The following is a 21017-nucleotide window of genomic DNA, read 5'->3' on the forward strand; positions in this document are numbered from 1 at the left end:
TTAAATGCAATTTCATATAATCTCATTATATATATAAATCACACAATCAACTCTCTCATGTTTGTTATTTACACTTTATTTCTGTTTATGAAAAAAAAGCAATGGGAGAGATCTCTTACACATAGGTTTGTACAATACTTATACACATATCAAAGGTGCTTCATGCAGCACCAACTGCTTCTTCATTCATGCTGTGGGCTTCCTCGTTTAAATGCTCACTGGAGCCGCACTTACCGTCCAAAATATCACCACCGCAACCACCACATCCTCCACCACAGCCTCCACCACACCCACTACTCTTCTTCATGTTGTCATAATTTTCACACCCTCCACTCCCCGCCATATTTCCACACCCTCCTCCACACCCTCCACCACAACCACCACCACAACCGCCACCACAGCCACCACTCTCCACTATATTCCCACACCCTCCTCCACATCCTCCACCACAGCCACCTCCACAGCCACCACTCTTGATTATATTTCCACAACCTCCACCACAGCCACCTCCACAACCACCGCTCTTGATAATATTTCCACACCCTCCTCCACACCCTCCACCACAGCCACTTCCACAGCCACCGCTCTTGATCATATTCCCACACCCTCCTCCACAGCCGCTGCCACAACCACCACCGCAGCCACCACTCTTAATCATATTCCCACACCCTCCGCCACAACCACCCGCACCACATCCCCCACAGCCACCACTTCTCACTGTCACTGCATTCCCACAGCCACTGCCACAACCACTACCACACCCTCCACTTGATAGTACAACCTTTTTTGTTATCCCAACATCTCCACTGCACACTTCTCTACTTAACTCCGCTCCGTTCAAGTCATTCCTTTCAATTTCCTCATATGTGTCGACGACTTCCAAATCTTTACTTTTGGCAATGATGCCTTCATATCCTTCCTTTTTCATTATATCAGAAGCAAGAAAAGCCAATATGATTCCAGGCAACACCATCCACTTTTCCTTTGCCTATTTAATTTTAGAAAGGATAAAAAAAAAAAAACCGATGGGAGAAAAAAACAGAAATTAATATAACGATAAATGAATGCCTTAAAAATAAAATGTTTTAGTATAGTAGTAGCAGCAGATAGCAATAAAGTTTAATATAGTAGCAGCAGCAGCAGATAGCAATAAAGTAAGGTACCGAAACAAGATTAGATTTCAAGTCCAGCAATGCCACTGCTTTTCCATAAGGATCTTCTATGGAGAATTCAACTGCTGTTAAGAAGTCCATTTCATTTCCTTGTTTCAAATAATATCTCAGTTCATATTCTCCCTTTCTTCCGGAAAATATTTTGATCTGGGTCAAAAATCAAATGAATTTAGTTAACGTTTGAACATTGATAGCTGCCCAATTCTTTCTCATGTTCATTTTAACAATTTTATGTCCAAGGTAGATAATGAGTTCCATGCTCAGAACAGATAAACACACTTCATGAATTTCTAATTCTTAGTAGCTTTTGCAAACAGAATAATGGTTTTGAAACTTTAAGAGAATTCTCTATGAAGCCATGGAAATACATAGAAAGCAAGACAACAAGAGATGAGTCATTCTGTATTAGTGTGTATTAAATCATTATCAATCTCACTGATCTAAAATATGCACTCTGTAACTTTCATTTAGGCAAATTTGATACACTGCTGCAGAGAAGAGAAAAAAATGGACCATGCATTTGAGTTTGACCGTCTCTCCACATGGTGTCAAAGAGGTTCTAGTTATGCCATTCATGGATATCAATCGAGATTCATATTGTGGATCAAAAAGCCTATTTTCTGAATTGTAAATCGAATCTTATTAGAAATCATAAGAAACATTGCCAATATAAATATAACATCTTTAAGTATAACAAGTAACATGAAAAAATCATAAGTTGAAATATCATATATGAACCTCCAAATAATTCATTAGTCAAGTCATGAATCAAATGACAATAAAGTGAATGGCTATATGACAAAAAGAATGGTTGACTACACTAAGTTTAAGCAGTGATTGTGATTCATTAGAATGAATCAGGATTCAAAATAGCAATCATGTCCAAAATAGATAAACGCTAGAGATTTGTATCAATTGTGTTCAATTTTGTATCTAATCAAGATACAAATCGGGTGTATCGCAAGATACTGATAACCATGATGTCAATGACTAAGTTCTAAAAACGTATGCATATAAGTGAAGGCCTCTCAGCCATGTTCTTTTTTAATCCTAACATCACCTTGTAGTCTACATTATTGACATCAATGTACCAGTCATTTGATTTCTTAATAATTCGAATGAAAAATCAAGATTCAAGAACTCTGTAATATCCCGCTTAACAGTAACGGAATATTACCCATTAGACGCGTCAGAGGACAAATGATCATGGAAATGTCTATTAATGGCATAAGTCAGGTATGAGCTAGATATCAGAGATTAAGTGTTATAGAATGTCAAGTACGACGGAAGATGTTTTTATGAAATATCAGTCAAGCATGGGCTTATGTGTCAGTGTCAGGTAAACACGACTAAGGCGAAGGGCAAAGTGGTAAAATGTCGCAAGTGACTATATAAGGCCACAAGGGCCATTTTTCTTCATTTCCCACTTCACTTTCTCTCTCTAGGTTTTTGGGAAAATATTTCTCTCCTCCTTCTCTCTAGAATTTCGCCTCCCTCTCCTCTCCAAGACATTCAATCTTCCTTCAAAACATGATCAAGTATGGTTTGGATAGCTTAGCAACCAAGAAACAAGTGGAGGAAGAGATTAAAGCAAGGTTTGGAGGAAAGGGCTATAGATCAAGCATGAAGCAAAGCTAGGGTTGATGCTTGGAAATTGCAAGGATCATGTTAGGTGAGTTCCATAGATAGATTACCACCCTTTGGGTTGTGCAATTCCATGTTTAAAGGATTGATTCATGTTTATGAGGGGATTAGAACCCTAATACTCTTTTGATAAATTCTTGTTGATTAGATGTTAAATTGCCATGAAATAAGTTTATAAATGTATATAAATGTTGCTGGATGATTATGGTGCATTGCAGGATCAAACTGAACAAGTTTTGGGTCAAAACTGGAAATTTGGTGCAAGGGGTTTCCATTAGGTGAAACGGGGTTAGCCGTAAGGAACCCGCATGTCACTTAGTAAGTAAGATGTAGTGGTCGTGTCTCTTGTGTCCACACTAGGTTGGTTCAAGAGGTTTCCATTAGGTGAAATGGGGTTAGCCGTAAGGATCCCGCACGTCACTGCAGGAGTGCCGTTGGTTATACCTTAGATAGGTTTCCATCGGATAGATAGGGATTGCGCTCGGGGTTACTCCACTCGGGGCTTTCCGTAAAATGAACTCAGATAATGTTTGTTTGTTAAACGCTAACTTTATGAATGAACTTGACTATGCATATTTATTAGATATATTTATGTTATGTCATAGAGCCTTGACGTAGATCGTCAAGAATTAGTAGAGCCTTGACGTAGATCGTCAAGAATAGTAGAACATAGACGTAGATCGTCAAAACTAGCATGATAGCAAGATAGAATATGTTGTTAGATACAACATAGTTATGCATAGAGCAAGAATAGAGAAAGATATACCGATGACGATCTTAGGTTTCCCCTAATCGTCCGGTTTAGAATTGTGTCATGATTATAGTATGCTTAGGCCTCGATACGTAGAGCGTATTCTTGGCATTGCGGTTTTAGATTCCCCTTGACCGCCATGACACGTATAGGAAGTGAAGCCTATAACAAGTGAGATAAGACTACGACGGCCCTAGTATGCACGACCGTCTAAGTATGCAAGTCCCCACACACGTATAATCAACCGTCAGGTTGTATTTTAGACACGTGGTGACCGTAGGTTTCCCCTGAGGTTACCTATAGCCTAGGATTTAGGGGAACTCACTGAGACATTATGTCTCATCCCAATCCTTATTTGTTTCAGATAAACAGGTTGGATTAGCACGCTAGTAGCCGAATGGATATATCAGCAAGTGCTCGTTCGTACCCGCTGCAGGATGATATGGATATGCAAGGACACATTTATCATATTTTAGAAAAGTCGAGTTACTTTATTATTGTACGAACGCACATTGTTGTATTAGATATTCATTGTGAGTTTTTATGTTGTAAATTTTTAATGTATCCAATACTAAATAAACGCACATGCTAGACTTTCTAGATACGTCTAGTATGGGTGTTACAAACTCTCATGCATGACAAGATGATTTTAGAACAAGATAATAAATGCTTACTGTTTTGGTGCCTGTAAGCTCAAAGACATGGCCATCATTCTTGCTTTTGCTTGGAAGGTGTAACAACCAAAGGTTGTTCATAAAACTCCACCCATTTTCCATATACTCAGCAAGAGTGCGAGTTTCACCAGATTCCATGAGGCCAACAACCTCCTTTCCAGGGTTTTCTATGTTCATTGCATTTTTCAAGTCCCTGGAACGTAATCAAAGTTATGAAAAACCATCATGAGCTTCCAGATAAATGTCAGTAATTTTGTATATAGATGTGAACTATATTGGAATTCAAAGATGATGACAATCATAATCACTTTGTATAAATCTTTAATCTCTGACAAAAGTATAAGACAACCATATGAAAATATGTGCTTTAAGAAGAGATTATTTAAGTGCAATTAAATACATTTACTAGCACACTAGAGAAATACATTTACAAGCACTTGCAATGGACCAACACAATTGACAATCTTGGAATTATATGCAATTTAGCTCTATGTGCTTCAGAGATTATTCAAATGCAATTAAAACAAGTTAACGTTTCCAAGACGCAGAACATATCACATTTGAAGCAGTAACTTATATGCACAAATCTTCCAAAGACAAGAAGACCTTTTAAGTCATACATGACATAAGAAAAAGATGTACCTCATTTGCAGGCTGATAATTCTGGTGCCATTTTCATCTGTGGCATGAGTCCAGCTCTTGGCTTGTTGAGACTTAACTGGAAGGTTAAAGAAACATGTATTTTTTGATACTGGACGAGATTGAGCCAATTGGAGCGTATATGGGGCAGGAATTGGAGCAGTAAATGAGATGGCTACTCGTAACATGATTGGCTTTGTGCTCATAGGAACAGAGCCTGGTACCAACTCCAACCATTTCTCTATGGAGAGCTTTGAAACTGGATCAAGATAGTCTTGCATAGAGATTGTAGCAGAACCGAGCGTCTTTGGTGATTTTCTTAATGATAACTTTGAAGAAGAATGGGACATGAGTTCGAAAAGCAGCTCTCCAGTAGGTTCACATTGGAAAGATGCAACCTGTTTCTCTCTAGACTTCGACAAAATACTAAGTCTCCTTTTTGCTTCAAAGAATGCATCAGGCTGTGATTTGGAAAATAAAACAAAGAGACTTCCTTCCAGTCCATCTGGTAAGTTTTTAACATCAACAAACTCCAAAAAAACCTACAAAAGGATTCAAGAGGAATTTACTTTTAGTTATAATACTCTAGTACATAAACATAAGCTGTTTTGATGTAGTTATTCAGTATAGAAGGATAAGATTTTGTAGCCGCACATATAGCCCATCAAACTAATACTCCCCCTAAGCTTGCCATTGATCCAGTAAAACAACTTTGTAATACAAACTTCTAATGATACTGTGATATGTATAACATACACTTTGTTTTTGCATATTCATGTACGTTATCAAGAAATGTTTCATCAACTTGCTTATACATGTATCCACATAATTCAGGGCTTGAGCTTAAAACATGTAACATATGGCAAAGAAATTTTAAAGTACCTCCACAACTTTCCGGTCTTGTAGCAAATTATCATGTAGCTGCTCTTTGGAAGATACAACCTTATTACAATTCTTGCTGGATGAAAAAGGGCTACTTGTGATAGGAGATGGTGCATTACCCTTATACATTGCTCCAGCCTTCCAATATCTTGTACCAAACGTGTCTTCCCACTGTTTGGTGGTTCCAGAAAACCCAACATCCAGTTTCTTTCCTTTGGTTCTGTCTGAGTCAGTATCATCGTGTTCCAATATTTTTCCAAGTGCCTCATTGAGGTCTTTACTATAAGCAACTGGATGTAGCTGGTGAGAGTGCCACATTAGATCGACATCGTATGTTGGGACACAAAAGCGGTTTATACCCTTCTCCTTGTTTCTCTTGATAAGATACAAAAAGCCTTTATATCTGGCCTCAGCTTCCTTGATAAATAGATCATCTTTTATGTAGGGTCTTGATACCTATCACAAAGACGAGCAATAAGCATTTAGAATATATTGCATTCTGCAATAGCCTAGCTGTGCACCAAAAAATAAACCACTGGTAAATTCTAACAGACTAAAAACTGAACAGTGCATCCATAATTAATTGGAGATGCTATCATACAAAATAAAATTATGGATGTTCTGAATAATTCATAACTGTTCTCAAAACATGGTGAAAAGCTATATATCTAATCAATGTTGTCAATTGAGGATTGCGAAAAATAACAATTTGTCAAATTCTGCTACGCTACAAATGCTATAGCGCCACAATATCCGCAATGCAACAATGTTTTGCACTAAATCGTGTATCGTCTAACAATAGAGGCATGTCCAAAATTCACTACACCACGACATTGTAATTCCGCTGTAGCTTCTATTTGACATCACCGGTAGAATCAAAGATGAGTCAGGTTGAATTAATTCAAACCATGAAACATCCAAATCAAAGCTATGGAAAATAAAGATCACAGGCCTGGTATGGTAAACTTTGGTGACATAACTAATTCTAATAGAATATCAGGCATTGAGTATAACAATTACCAAACAATAAATTCAATGGTTGTACTACATGTAATGGGACAACTGGATAAACACTATTCTCTCCATTACTTGGTAAAAGAATGGGCTCTGCCTCTTAACAGCTGAAATCAGATCATATTTAGTGTATTTTGGAAGTCTATCAATCCTTTTAGAGATATCATCAGGAATAAGATCAATCAAATCAGAATTGTATGGCTCATCAGGAAACAATTTATTCCAGATTTCTTCAGTTTGCTTGCCACAAATTCCTTCAACGGTAGAGACAACATCAAAGTTGTCAAGTACACATCCATAAAGTTCCTCGCAGTCAAGTTTGTACCTTACCTGTGTAAAGAATGGAAAGAAATATAATTAGTAGAAACTCAACCTTTCATCAAACAAACAGAAATGAATAATAAAAAATAATGCCTATTCCCTAGACTAAAGCGTACCGGGTTGAGCCTGTGACAGTGCCAAATCCATTCACAGTCGAGAGGAACTACCAAAGGACCTTCAAAAATACGAGATTCCGAATGCTTGGCAAGCAAGGGAAGCCAACAAGCATTGTACCTAACCATATACAATTTCGTCGTTGTAAAATCAGCAGAAAAGAAAACCGACAACTCATGTACCACAGTGCAAAGATGTTAAAAATGTGCAGATTTCAGTAAAATACGAAAATTCATAAGCTACATGGAACAAAAATAATGGTATTTCTCTGCAATAATGAAGCTAATATGAAGTCACGTCCGAATAAATCGCAGATAAACATTTCACAAGACAGAAATGTCAAAATCCTCCATTAAGACAGTTCAGAGAGTTCCTGAGTCAAGTAAGTTTAGTGAATGAAACTCAAAGAATTGCACTTCGTAACTATTTTCAAGCACCGAACTCATCAGCATCTTGGTTACAACTCGAAATTTTGAAACGTAAAGACTGATTTTAATTGGAAATGAGCAAAATCTCTTCCAGTGAGTATGAAGTGCAGAGAAAATAAAGACAAAGCAACCTTTCATATTACCCTCCCATGGAATGTTAAAAGGAAAATAATTGATTTTGATTCATAAATTGCAGTTCACAACTGCAGATGCTGTCGCCTCCGCAACATTATCTCAACCACAATTGTATCCAATTTAGTCACAACCGCAATTTAAAATTTTGACAGACATTATACTCAACTCAGAAACTAAGGCTATGTTCGGATTGAAGACTTAGGAGGGGAGAATTTTGGTATATATTTAAGATTTCTCTTTTATCTCCTACTCAACCTTTTCTTCGATCTTCATTCACTTGTCCTGGTTTGCCAGTTTCCACGAACTATAGGGGAATTTATGCGAATCAATTCGCAAAAGTACCACGAACCGGTACACAAGTACCAATTCGCGGTTCACTGCATGTCAAGAGAATTATGTGACTATGGGGTATACCATCCAAACTAACTATCATTGGTGGATGGTACTTAAAAACTGAGATGATCATAAAGAAACATGGCTAAAACAAAATAACACAGTTCTTGATCTAATACACAAAAAAAAAAATACTATTGGAAAGAATTACCTATAGATAGCTCTATCAAGAGCAGGACCATCATAAAGATGACGATTTCTATCAACAGCTGCAAGAAACTGAAGCTGTTTTTTCGCCACATCAACAAGGTCAACGCTTATATGAATCTTTTGTGCTTCATTCCATGCATGTTCTTGTTCTGCTTCCATCTTCACTCACTTTAACCTGATAAATAATTAACATCAATCTTCACATATTAGTCTCAATTTTTATAATCAATTAGTCAAAAAAAAATAGTCAAATTTAGAGAAAATTGTACAAGATTAGATGATAATTAAAGGTTGATCAACGAGAAAAATCAAAGATCAGTTAGAATTTCAAGAAAATGAAAGAATTGTGAATTTGTGAATCATTGATTATAGAGATTATTTGTATTAATATGAAACCGAAGAAAGAGCGGAAAAAATTGAGTGTGAAACAACCTTAACGAGAAAAATAAAGGAAAGTTCTAAATTCTTGAATTGAATTATGTTTTGTTTCAGTCACATTGCATTGAATGGTAACGCTTATTGTTACGTTCTTATAGAGTGTGGTAACATTGCGTGCGTGCATTCGGTATTTTTAATATCTATCTATTCTATAATTCTAAAACAATATTTTAAATATGATCTTTTTTTTTTTTACTTAATTAGAAAAGAATGATAAAATTATAAACATAATAGATGAAAAATTTATTAGACCATTCTTTCTTTTTAGAAGAGTTTTAGCCTCATAAGACTTGATACCAAATCACCTACCAAAAAAAAAGACTTGATACCAAATAAATGAAAAAGGTATTTTAGAGTTCAAAAATCATTTACAATGGTATTTACATTTACATCTTTTCAAAGTTATTAACTAAATTCAAACTCAAAATATCTAGACCAAAACTTTGAAGTTAGATTTTGGTGTTTATCAAGTATTGTTACTAAAAAATTATCGAAAATAAATATGACCAATAAGGATGTTCGAGAAGTATATAAGTAATTTTCATAATTCACATATATCAATTTTTTTTAAACATTACTCTCTCTGGTCAACATTTATAAGTAGAAAAAAAAACAATTTTTTAGATTTATTGAATAATTAATGTATCTTATCACATTTATTGGTAAGATGCATTAGTTATTCAATGTACCTAAAAAATCGATGCTTGCTTATAAATGTGACCGCAACGAGTATTATTAAAAAAAATTGATTTTTATTTATAAATGTGATCGGAAAAAGTATTTTTTTTTTTTGAAAGATGACCGGAAAAAGTATTATTAAATATTCCAAATAAAGTATAAATGAGTGATGTTATTAGAAAAGGATTTCACTATTGAGATGCTCTTTAGGGAGATATAAAAAAACAAACTTGTACTACAAGTGAGACTAGTACCAATATGCAACGTTATCCACTTCAGAGAAGTACAACAACGCCTAAGTAGTACAACAACACGTAACTTTTAAAAGAATGATGTACTTAAAATAAGAACTTTTGTTGGGAATTCAGTTAATTGAGTGAAGTTTTTGGGAATGAAGGAGAGTGTTTTACGGATCTCAATCAATTTTTATGAATTGTTTGAAGATACATGCAGAGAAACTTGTGGAAGAAGGGACCCTGGTCGGTGTTCATTAGAACTTAGAATTGTAACTTGTGCCTCTACTCTCTTCACGGAAAATGATTGTGTTAAACCAAAAATATTTCATAAAATTAAGGCATACTAATAGTATATGATTGACAAAATACATGTTAAAAAATTGTATCCCATTACTCAATAATTTGAGGGATGTTTAAATTATTTCAATCAATTTAATGGTAAAATTGATCGATTGATCAAAGTTTAATGGTAAAATTTAATGGTAAAATTGACGAACAAACGTATTCAATCAACAATCTTACGCAGATAGTGAACTATCACATATGAACAAACAAAGAAATAAGATAAAATATGAGAAATAACTTGACATAGTTTTCCACAAAATTTGAATATTTATACAATTGGTGTGGATTTATCATATCTGTTATTTTTAATCAACTTCATATACTGAATGAATGAATATTTTTAACTAAACTAATATTCAGAAACGTCAAAGGCGTACTACACTATCCAAGCTGCCAAGGTCCCACGGTGACGTTTAGTTTTAAAATACATCACAAATCGACAAAGTCAGATAATGCATTGAACCAAAGTTGTCTTTTTTGTTATGAAATGTAAATTTTTAATTTGGCTTTCCAAAAAGAATGAGAAGAGAGTTTCAAGGAATTTTTTTGTTGCAGGCCCTAGTTTCCAAAAAAAATATCCAATGTGCCCTAGTTTGAAAATAAATATCCAATATGCCCTACTTTGCCAATTTCCCTTACATAGCTCCATTTGAGATGACACCATGTATCCTTTAGGATGACTCCATCTCAGATGGCGCCATCCTACCTCCTTTTTTTTTTCGATTTTAATTTTTTTGGCTTATTATTTAATATCTCCTTTAGGATAGCTCCATCTCAGTTGGCATCATCCTACTAGCTTCTTTTAAATTTTTTTTGTTTAATTTTTTTGCTGAAAATTTATTAAATTAATTTATTAAATAGAAATAATATAAAATAACTTAATAATATAGATTGACACATTAAAAAAATTAAAACAACATAATTATATAAAATGATATTTAAATAAAATATTACAATGAAAAGAACTACTGACATGCAAGATTAAAATTAGGGCAATTTTTGCGATAATGACCCTCGCCTCGACACAATTTACATTTTCTTGGAACCTTTTCAACTTCATCCATTTCGGTCCTAATGCGAGTGGTATTTGGACGACCCTTTTTCGGTCTTCGCGTAGACAAATTCAGGCAAAGTACAAATCCCACATACAGGGGCCAATAACTCTGGTGGTGAACAGGGTTGAAACTTCTGTTGTAAACAGCGTATACTCTCTCATTTCGGAAAACTGGATCTATATAGGAATAATAGTCATGACTGAAGCTCGAACATGCAGCTATGACATGTGAACATGGCATATGTAGAGCTTGGAATTTTCCACAGTCACACCACCTTGCTTGTAGGTCGACCTTGTATTCTCCCTTTGTCATTCCTTCCTTATGATCGATAGTTTCACGAACAGAGAAGGTGTATCACATTCGATCAAAATGGGTGACTTCGTGAGTGGTTGAGTTACTCACCTCTTCCTTAATCAAATTCATGCACTTTTCTGCAAATTGCGCACCATAACCTATTGTTGCTCCTGCCTCATGTCCTCTTAATACGGTGAGTTCGAAAACTTCCCACCCTCACATCTTCAAAATCTCCCACTTCCACGAACACAATCACAAACCTCCAATGTCCCTATTAATTCTCCAATCAACTTAACTGATTTTGGTTTCACAAACGAAACAATTCAATTTTTGCGAAGTGTGTGTGACAACGACCCACAAAATGTTTGTGATGATAACTCAATGAATAATTTTTGGGTTGACACATCAATGTCGGCCATGTTAATGAGTGGCCCATGTCAAACAAGTTCTTCCGCGTTACCACCACCCGAACCAACCCAAAGTCAAAGTGAGAGTTACAATGAAGAAGAAGAAAATGGGGACGAAGAAGACGAGGAACCAATAATTCAACAACGAAAGTCCTCTCGTGTGTCGATACCTAAAACATGTGGTACGGGCGGACATAAAGTAGTTAGAAAAACTAGAAAATAATGTAATATTTATATTTAAATACTTTTCATTGTAATATTTTATTTAAATATCATTTTATATAATTATGTTGTTTTAATTTTTTTTAATGTATCAATCTATATTATTAAGTTATTTTATATTATTTCTATTTAATAAATTAATTTAATAAATTTTCAGCAAAAAAATTAAACAAAAAAAATTAAAAGAAGCTAGTAGGATGGTGCCAACTAAGATGGAGCTATCCTAAAGGAGATATTAAATAATAAGCCAAAAAAAATTTAAAAAAAAAAAAAAAAAAGGAGGTAGGATGGCGCCATCTGAGATGGAGCCATCCTAAAGGATACATGGTGCCATCTCACATGGAGCTATGTAAGAGAAATTGGCAAAGTAGGGCATATTGGATATTTATTTTCAAACTAGGGTACATTGGATATTTTTTTTGGAAACTAGGGCCTGCAACAAAAAAATTCGAGTTTCAAAACTGTTAATAAAGTTAAAAGTTTAACAAAAGCTAGAGATAAAGATTTATAACTCAGTGTGGTTATTGTTCAACTCGCAATGACAATATTGTTAGATTGGATGTATTCATCTAGTTCGAACTCGAGACCTCAAAGTATATGTTTCAGGTGATTTGTCATTTCAATTATAGACAAAAAAAACCTTGTAACTCGTCTTAAATAATTATTGAATTGTTAACCCGTTATTTGCATAGAGTTAATCAATTTCTTTTTCTTTAAGAAAATATTTAGATTAGAAGAGAAAAACCCTAGGAAAAACAATTCAACAAAAACTTGCGATTTTTTTTTTTTTCCATATAACCTACAAATAGAAGAACTCTGGAATCAAATCCAAGTCAGAGCTAATCACTGTTTTTTTTGGTATATAAGTTTATGTGTGTTGGATTACGGGAGTTCACCAAGGTCATGATAGGCCACAAAGCTCATCACTGACAAATATACTTACTAATTACTCACTGGTGCAGCCCTCATGCCAGCAGTGGGAGTTGAGTCCGCGCCATTATGAGGCATGAGCCAACTCCTTAACCAACTTCCGCTGGCGTAGAGTAAATCACTTTCTATTATCAACTTCCTACCACCAAAGATCTTCATTGGTTCAATTAGAAACACATGCATAAAGAACTAGTACTTGTTCTATACTACATTATACCTGCTTAAAACTTAGTAATTGAAACCTGGTGAAATAATACAAGTCCTCTTATATAAAAAGGAAAACATACACTAGTCTACAGATATTTGAAAGGGTAGCCACTTCATTCTTCCTACGTTCATTCATTTCTTCATTTCAACCCTGCCTCGCGCTTCTCTCGATCAAAAACGGGATCACGAACGGGAAACAAACGACCAACTTAAAACACTTCTGATTGAGAGTCATCTTCAGTCTCAGACTTTGGAACAGTGTTGTTTTCCATATATTCCTTCTCAATAGTATCCTTGAGGATAAACAACCTCTGAATAACTATAGGATCAGTCATTTGCCTAGCTTCTCTCAAATCTGATTCTTCCTTGTTCAGATTATATGCATCTAGCATGATCTGAATCCATTTATGCAGTTCCTTTGGCGTACTGTTTAATTATTCACATACAAATTAGAGGAGTATCAGCAAAACACAATCCTTAAAGAAAAGATATATTTTTGAATGAACTAGTAAGAAAATTTTCTTACGTGTATAAAGCATTAGGATCTTTGGCTTCATGTTCATCACCAGGGGAGAAAGCTGTTGCCAAGGCAGAGAATCGCTCCTCGGGGTCTATGATGTTTAGCAAATGCTTCAGTAGCTTTATTTCTTTTGGGGCAATAGTCCTTAGGCTGCTCTTTGTGGTCTTGTACAATTGGTACATTATCTCTTTCACCTGCACAATATTGAGCAATATTGTTGAGTACACTGTACACATTATGCAGTGAGTCTACAGTTTGGCATAAAACAAGAATAGGTTTAATGAAGAAATAATACAAGGTTTTGCATGAAGATGTTTAATGTTATAAGAACAAAGGAAGAGGCATTTCACCTTGTTAGGGAAATTACTTTGGCTGTCTGTCCAAGTAACAAAATTATATAGGTAAATATACCATGACACCTCTAAAAAATATAGGCCATAAAAACTCAGGGTTCAATCTGTTCAACATTTATGGGTTACAGTACCACCTAAAAGGTTTCTTGAATTGTGATGCTACTACTGATCATATTTGCATCTCTAGGAATGTGATTTAGTTTAAAATCGATATTTTTGTTATATTCTCAAAGTTCGCTCTCGAATCGTTGCCACACTTTCTGACTATAATGAGATCTCTCGTTCTATTGAATATTTCAAATCAACTGTTGTGCATACAAGACATGAGTTCAACTTCAGCGCCTTGATGATCAACTTCCACACACTTCACTTAATAGTTATGTGATTATTTTACATTTCTATCCCTACTTGTTCACTGAAGTTTTAAGCTCAAACACTCACTATTGTTTGGGTCTTGCGGTGTATTCACATTCACGGGGTATTTTCTTACAACAATATAAAGAAAATGTATTTCGTTGGTACAGGTAATATGAATCAATTCTTTTAGTTTTCCTCGTTTGTACGGTCTCATACATGCAGTCTTATGACCCCTCTCATTCTAATGTGAATTCATTCATACGCCACTCTGCCAAGAAGGGGCCACTCATGTGCCTGGCTTTTTGCATTGGTGATCACTCCCTTCCCTTTTCAGCCTTGAGTGTCATGTGTGATAATTTCATAGATTTGAGATAAATTTAGAGTTGTGAGCAACTAGGCATAGTGTCTCAGCAAACTGAGTTTTCATACAGATCTATAGACTTTTAGCTATTGACGGTTGTCACTAACTGTCTTTGAAACAAGTAGTTTTAGTCACTTATCTGTTGTAACTATCTTAGGAAGTTAGGTTTAGATTGTTCATAAAAATACTTGTATCAGAAGCTCTCAAAGTATCTTTATTCATTGTTCAGTAAAATCGCAAACAGCTAATTTCATTTTCGCTTAATTGGTTTACCTTTAATAAGTGGACATAAATACATCAGAGGAAATAAGCAAGCATTATATTCTGGACCATCAACAAGACCATTCCGACATTTTGACGCATAAATCATTTAAGTATTACGTTCAAGCTTAAAACATAGGAATAAACATCTAAATCTTAAAATAAGCAAAACAAGCAGATAACACCAGAAAATGAAATTTTAAAAATGAGGAATCAAGTTCATACCTCATTCTTCATTGTTGTAGATTCTTTTGCTTTAGCCCAAGCACCGCTTATCAACAATATCAATGAAGAATCAAGTTCCTTTGCTTTTGCAAGGCTTTTGATTTTCTTACAAGCTACATCGATGGAAGGAGAATTAAGGATATCATCAAATTTGGCCTGTGCAGCATCTAACGTCTCCATATTCATCAGAGTATTATCGTATGCACCGACGGCAGATAAGCATTTAGCTCCTAGCCTGGCGATCCCTGTTCAACAAATAGGATAAAGATCAATCAACAGTCAACTTAAGCGACAAAAAACACTCATGTACAATTACCATCACGATCATCCAGGCTGTCGTAAGTGTCTGCAATAAGAGAGAGGTAGCGGAAAAATTCTCCTGTGAAATCTTTGCGCCTTCGTGCAACTATGGCATTAATGTCGGTCGGAAAATCTTGTATCTCCTTGAGAAGTTCATAGTGTCCTTCCATTTCATCATCAATCTGCAATGCTTACTCCTGATCATACAGAACAGATGAAGAAGCTCTAAAACCAAGCAAGTGCCTAGATATATGATAGTAAATTTTGCTGCATTGATTTCTACTTTCTCATAGAACTAATTAATCAATAAAATAAGAACAACAACACAATGTTATCTTATTACAATTTACATGTTCAGCAAGAACAAAATTTAGTTAACTTTTTGCTTTCGCTATATCTTTTGACAAATTAAAATTATAAAACAAATTAATGGAAAAAGAGGTTTATATGCTTTTCCAACATTCATTTGGTAACAAAAGATTCTTTCTAAAATCAACATTACATAGAGATAGAATTTGATAATATGTTACCTTCTTCACCCTTCTCCCCAATGAAGTAAATTTTTCCTTCGTTGTTGGGTCATTCTCCATGTCAGCTCTTCTTTGGCATCTAATGAAGAAGCTATCCTTATATTTCTTCCATTCGTCTCTGAATATCAAGTATTTCCTCCAGTCCTTTGATTTGGTTTTCTCATTCAGAAATAAATCTATCATTTTGTCACAAAATTGAGTCATAGTATAACCCTTTACAATTTCAATATCTGCTTGCTCTTCAACTTGAGCCATGGAAGCACTACTAGCTTGTGGGCCTAAAAGGAATTTCAAATATTAAGTTAGACATTAAAAATACACCTAGAGACTATAAACTAACTTGTGGCCATATTTGCATAAACAACTTAAATAAGAGCTTGCAGCATAACACTTATCATACAAGTGCTTATGTATAAGCTATTTCTATAACAAAAGATCAAATAAAATCTAACTGTTTTCATATAAACTAAAAGTTGTTTTCATAAGCTATCTTGAAGAGTTGAAGATGTTGTGAAAATAAGTTGAAAACAGGTTATGGATATATCGTACGCTCTCCCAAACAGTCTCGGAAGTACTTATGTCAGTAGATAAGTTCAATCAAATAAGTCAATCCAAACATGTCCTTAATTAGAAACGTAAAAAGCATAAGGAACAAGGTAACAATAAAGGTATAAAAATGATATATAAGAGTTCCCTTGTCTTGTTGTTTCTTTCCTAACACAAGTAGAAAATAAATCAGTAATATTCAAATCTCTTACAACGTTGACAGTTTAGGGCCTGTTTCGATCGGCTTATTTTAATTATCTATTGCCATAAGCACTTGTAATTTGTAAGACTGTTTAGTTATCTATAGTCATAAGCACTTGTAAGATTGTTTAGAAGAACCTATGGAAACAACTTGTGACATGTCTATAAGTTGTTTATATTTTATTTCTATAAGCTCTCCAAGATAGCTTATGAAATCAGCTTATAGCTTATATTGAAACATTTTCACTTTTTGTTACAGAAGTAACTTGTGCATAGCACCAGGGCCGTTCCTACGAATATGGAGGCTCGGTGCTGGAAGTAAAATGAGGCCCGTAGTAAAATAAAGATGTATATTTTTTTAAAAGAACAATGTTCTATTTAAATTTTTTGAAAGATATATTTGGGAGGGTGTAAATAGAAAGCTTGGTTTTATATGGGGTATATATATCAAATTGCATCAAAAGGGCCAAAACAATAACAGACTTCAGCCCAGTCTTTAATGCCAATGTTTTGGGCCTGTCTGTAGGTATATTTTACTATATAAACCCCAAAAATCCAGTTCTTGCTATATACACCCGCACGGTTTATTGGGGGGTACTAGGCTATAATTATTTTTTTGAGGCCCATACCCTGGGGAGGCTCGGTGCTATAGCGCTGCTTGCACCCCCCAGGGTCCAGCCCTGCATAGCACTTATAATTAAGTTATTTATCCAAACAGGGTGTTAGTAAATTATTACAAGAAAACTTCATCTGAATAAACTAAAAGTGAGTTATAATACATAAAGTGGTCTGTGTTTGGATATATTCATGTAAAAGTGGCTTAAAGTATAAATTTGAGACTAAAAATCAGTTGCAGAGGTAAAAGCTTCAAGTTTGAATCAATTATGGAAACAAAATCAATTATCCTCAACATCCAAACATGTCAAAATCAATTTTACATCTCTAGAATCAATTTTACCTAATTCAAAAGTGGAACTAAACTACACTGAAAATTATTACTAGAATTTCTAATAAATTCAAATTCCAATAATCTATCTAACTCTAGTGACACTGCTTTCACATAACAAGATTAAATCTTTTTAACAAACCCATGTTGAGAAAACTCAAAAAACAACAAATTGAGATGGAAAACACTACTTACTTGGAAGAGAAGCACATAAGAGAATAAGGGGTTTGAAATGCTGAGTTATAAGTTTTGTTCTGTGGTTTTGGAAGGAAGGAGTGAGAAAGTTGGTGGTGCAGAGATTATTATCATTGAAAGGGAAGAAGGCGGTGATGTTTAAGGTTGAAGTGCATGTTTTGAAGCTCTTCATGTTCCAGTTAAGGTTGTTTGTTCCTTCAGACTCAACAACAAAGTGATTCTCACTTCACTTGATAGAATCTTTGTTTATATATTATCTTATCCTGTTTTGTAAACAAGAGGGGAGAGAAATTACTTGAAGGTATAACTAGAAAGGTAAAAGCCACCCCAAATGGTTTAAACTTTAAACTAAGAGTAAAATTAGAAGAAAAAATCCAACTCAAATAATATTAGTTTTTATCAAATTTTGATTAAAATTATTTTGATTTTGATTAAAATTATAAATATAGATAATATATATTGTATAGGCTTAAATAGCTCTTTCATCCCTGCAAATATCGATTATTTGAATTTTCGTCTCTGAAGTTACTAATCCTTCCAATCTGCCACGACAAATATTAATCATTTGAAAAATGGTCCTAATTACATCGGATTAGTAACTTCAGGGACGAAAATTCAAATGACTTATATTTGCAGGGACGAAAGACCTATTTAATCCAATCACCTCGCTCAATCATCACTTGCCACATGGGTACCACGTCGCTAATGACAGCCCACCTCAGCAAAAAAACCTAATTAGGACCAAAAGTCAAATGATTAATATTTGCAGTGGCAGATTGGAAGGATTAGTAACTTCAAGGACGAAAATTCAAATGACCTATATTTGCAGGGACGAAAGACCTATTTAAGTCTATTTTGTATAATAAATTATACTTATTTTTATTGAGGGGTGTAACAAACTATACTTATCTTTTGGGTAATGTTAACCAGTGTCCCGGGGGCACTGGTTAAGGAGTCAAATATAGTAAATATTACATTGGAACTTGTGCTGTCAACTTTTCAAAAGCATGAAAAGTGTTACTTTCATTTTAAAACTTCCTTTTTTTAGTTTCCTTAACCAGTGCCCCGGAGGCACCGGTTAACATGACCCTTATCTTTTTCAATGATATTAACAATATAACAAATATAATATATTCTTATTTTTTTTAATGACACCAACACAATACTCCATATTTATAGAAAAATTATTTTTCTTTAATCCATAAAAATATATTAAGGGTTTTTAAAAAAATATCTATCCTATATATAAAGAAAGTATAGTTTTTCAATTTAATTATATATACTTAAACAAATTTACCTATAAAAAACTATTTACACTATATACAAAGAAAGTATATTGTTTTGGACTGATTTTTTCTTTCCAAAGTTTGACTATAAGAATATTACTCTCTTCGGTCCTAAATATAAGAGAATTTTTTTTTTTAAGTTCATTGAATTATTAATGCATCTGGACTATAATATAAACTAAATACATTATTAATTCAATGAACTTGAAAATAGAATATTCTCTTATATTTAGAACCGGAGTGTAGAAAAATAATTTTATTGTCACAAACAATATCTATGAGGCCCATTTTATATTTTATTTCAATTTTTCATTTATCTCTCAAGTAATTAACATTTACCAACCCTGTCTGGTTCTTATATTGTTTCGTCTTTATTAAACTCGTACCATATCAGATACATGATGAAATTCGGGTCTAAATAATTGGACATACTTAATGTTAGGGTTTGGGTTCGGGATTAGCCAAACCTGACCTACCTCGTCTCTTATACACTTCTAGTTCTTGTTATCTACTTTTTTCTTTGTTTGCTTTACTCCCAAAACATGTTTTTGGTCCCATGTACTAATAATTTATGATTTCTAGACGAGGACTCTTTCAGTGATGACTCAAATTTAAATTTACCTAAATGATAGGTTGACCAATGATAAATTGACGCCGAGTATTAATAGAATAAATCATGTGATTAGTCTTTGAATTTGTAACAACTTTTAATTTGAGTCTATGAAATGTCACAATAGACAAAAAACATCTCAAAATTTGCAAGACATTATTCAATTTAGTCATTCTATTATAGTGCATAAGATGTGCTTATGAGGTGATCCACATACGCAACCATATATGTGACACGTCATAAGGACACAATTGAAATATTGAATTTTTTGGTTCTTCTTTCTCGTTGAAAATTAAATCTTTAACCTTTTCATCCCAAGCAAAATTCCTAATCTTCTACCTCCTCCTAACAATATCGTTTATCTTCTATCACATTCATATCAACAAAGGTTTTATATGAATGACATAGAAGATTAGGGATTTAGTTTTTGACGAGGAAGAAAAAGATTCAAAAATTCAATTCTTCAAATTTGTCCTTATAACATGTCATAGACGTGATTGCGTATGTAACAAAAAGACTTAACAAAATTAATAAGTTGATTGACCTCAAACAAATTCATGGATTTTTTTTTCCTAATCGTAAGACTAAAATGATTTACTCCGTATTAATATAGAGATATCTATGTCACAATTTTCTGTAATATAATTACAAATATTATATTCATAGACAGAAGATGAAATAAATATATCTATATTAACATATACTCTAGTGTACTTTGTTAGTCACAACTCCATGATTGTACGTGATCAATTATATTTGGATCGTTCGATCAAAATCAAATAATCTATATAATAAATTTGAAATTAAAAATATATCTTAAACTCTAGATCGTTTGATATTGTTCGAACAATTTAAATGTAGATGACTGCGTGCAATCTCACCTTACACAATCAACAACCCGTCATTCAGTCTACAGATTGGTTGGTTACATCTGGGTTCACCAAAATGTGAATTAAGTTGGGCTGGGCAGAATTAATGTTGGAATTTAATTATTAGTATTTTATCTGCTCTAATCAAGTCAATAAACCACAGTTGTCAAACAAAGGTCAAGAACTACAAAACATTTCTGTCTATAGCATTGTGACAAATTCTAAGCTGGTACCTTAATTGTACGAAGTTAAAAATTAGAAATCATCATTTTGTGTTTGTTGTGACTGAAAACAGACGAGATAATTTGTGCCAAAACATTCTGCTGTA

General features: G+C 34.0%; 2 protein-coding genes across 5 annotated transcripts; both read right to left on the minus strand.

The window, feature by feature from the left end:
• LOC146920817 (DNA-binding protein, putative (duplicated DUF1399)) lies at positions 1-8816 on the minus strand. Of its 4 annotated transcripts, XM_085714265.1 has the most exons (11): positions 8750-8816; positions 8319-8492; positions 7214-7331; positions 6852-7106; positions 5763-6218; positions 4884-5422; positions 4242-4434; positions 1164-1319; positions 719-988; positions 585-649; positions 1-470 (listed from the first exon to the last, which is right to left on the minus strand). In XM_085714265.1, the coding sequence occupies exons 2-11, from the start codon at positions 8474-8476 to the stop codon at positions 161-163; spliced, it is 2520 nt and encodes an 839-aa protein (XP_085570391.1). In that variant the 5' UTR covers positions 8477-8492; positions 8750-8816; the 3' UTR covers positions 1-160. The 4 variants fall into 4 exon arrangements, with proteins under 4 accessions (XP_085570391.1, XP_085570390.1, XP_085570389.1 ...); XM_085714264.1 differs by having other exon boundaries at positions 1-649; XM_085714263.1 differs by having other exon boundaries at positions 1-441; positions 493-988.
• Positions 8817-13080: 4264 nt separating this feature from the next.
• On the minus strand, positions 13081-18155 carry LOC146920818 (endoribonuclease E-like protein). Its single transcript, XM_085714266.1, has 6 exons — positions 17925-18155; positions 16037-16314; positions 15523-15688; positions 15207-15451; positions 13656-13843; positions 13081-13555 (listed from the first exon to the last, which is right to left on the minus strand). The coding sequence occupies exons 1-6, from the start codon at positions 18094-18096 to the stop codon at positions 13339-13341; spliced, it is 1266 nt and encodes a 421-aa protein (XP_085570392.1). The 5' UTR covers positions 18097-18155; the 3' UTR covers positions 13081-13338.
• Between the last annotated feature and the right edge of the window lie 2862 nt (positions 18156-21017).

This window comes from Medicago sativa, chromosome 5 (assembly GCF_051527215.1).
Source record: "Medicago sativa cultivar Bolivia chromosome 5, Bolivia_mono, whole genome shotgun sequence".
Classification (NCBI taxonomy): domain Eukaryota; kingdom Viridiplantae; phylum Streptophyta; class Magnoliopsida; order Fabales; family Fabaceae; genus Medicago; species Medicago sativa.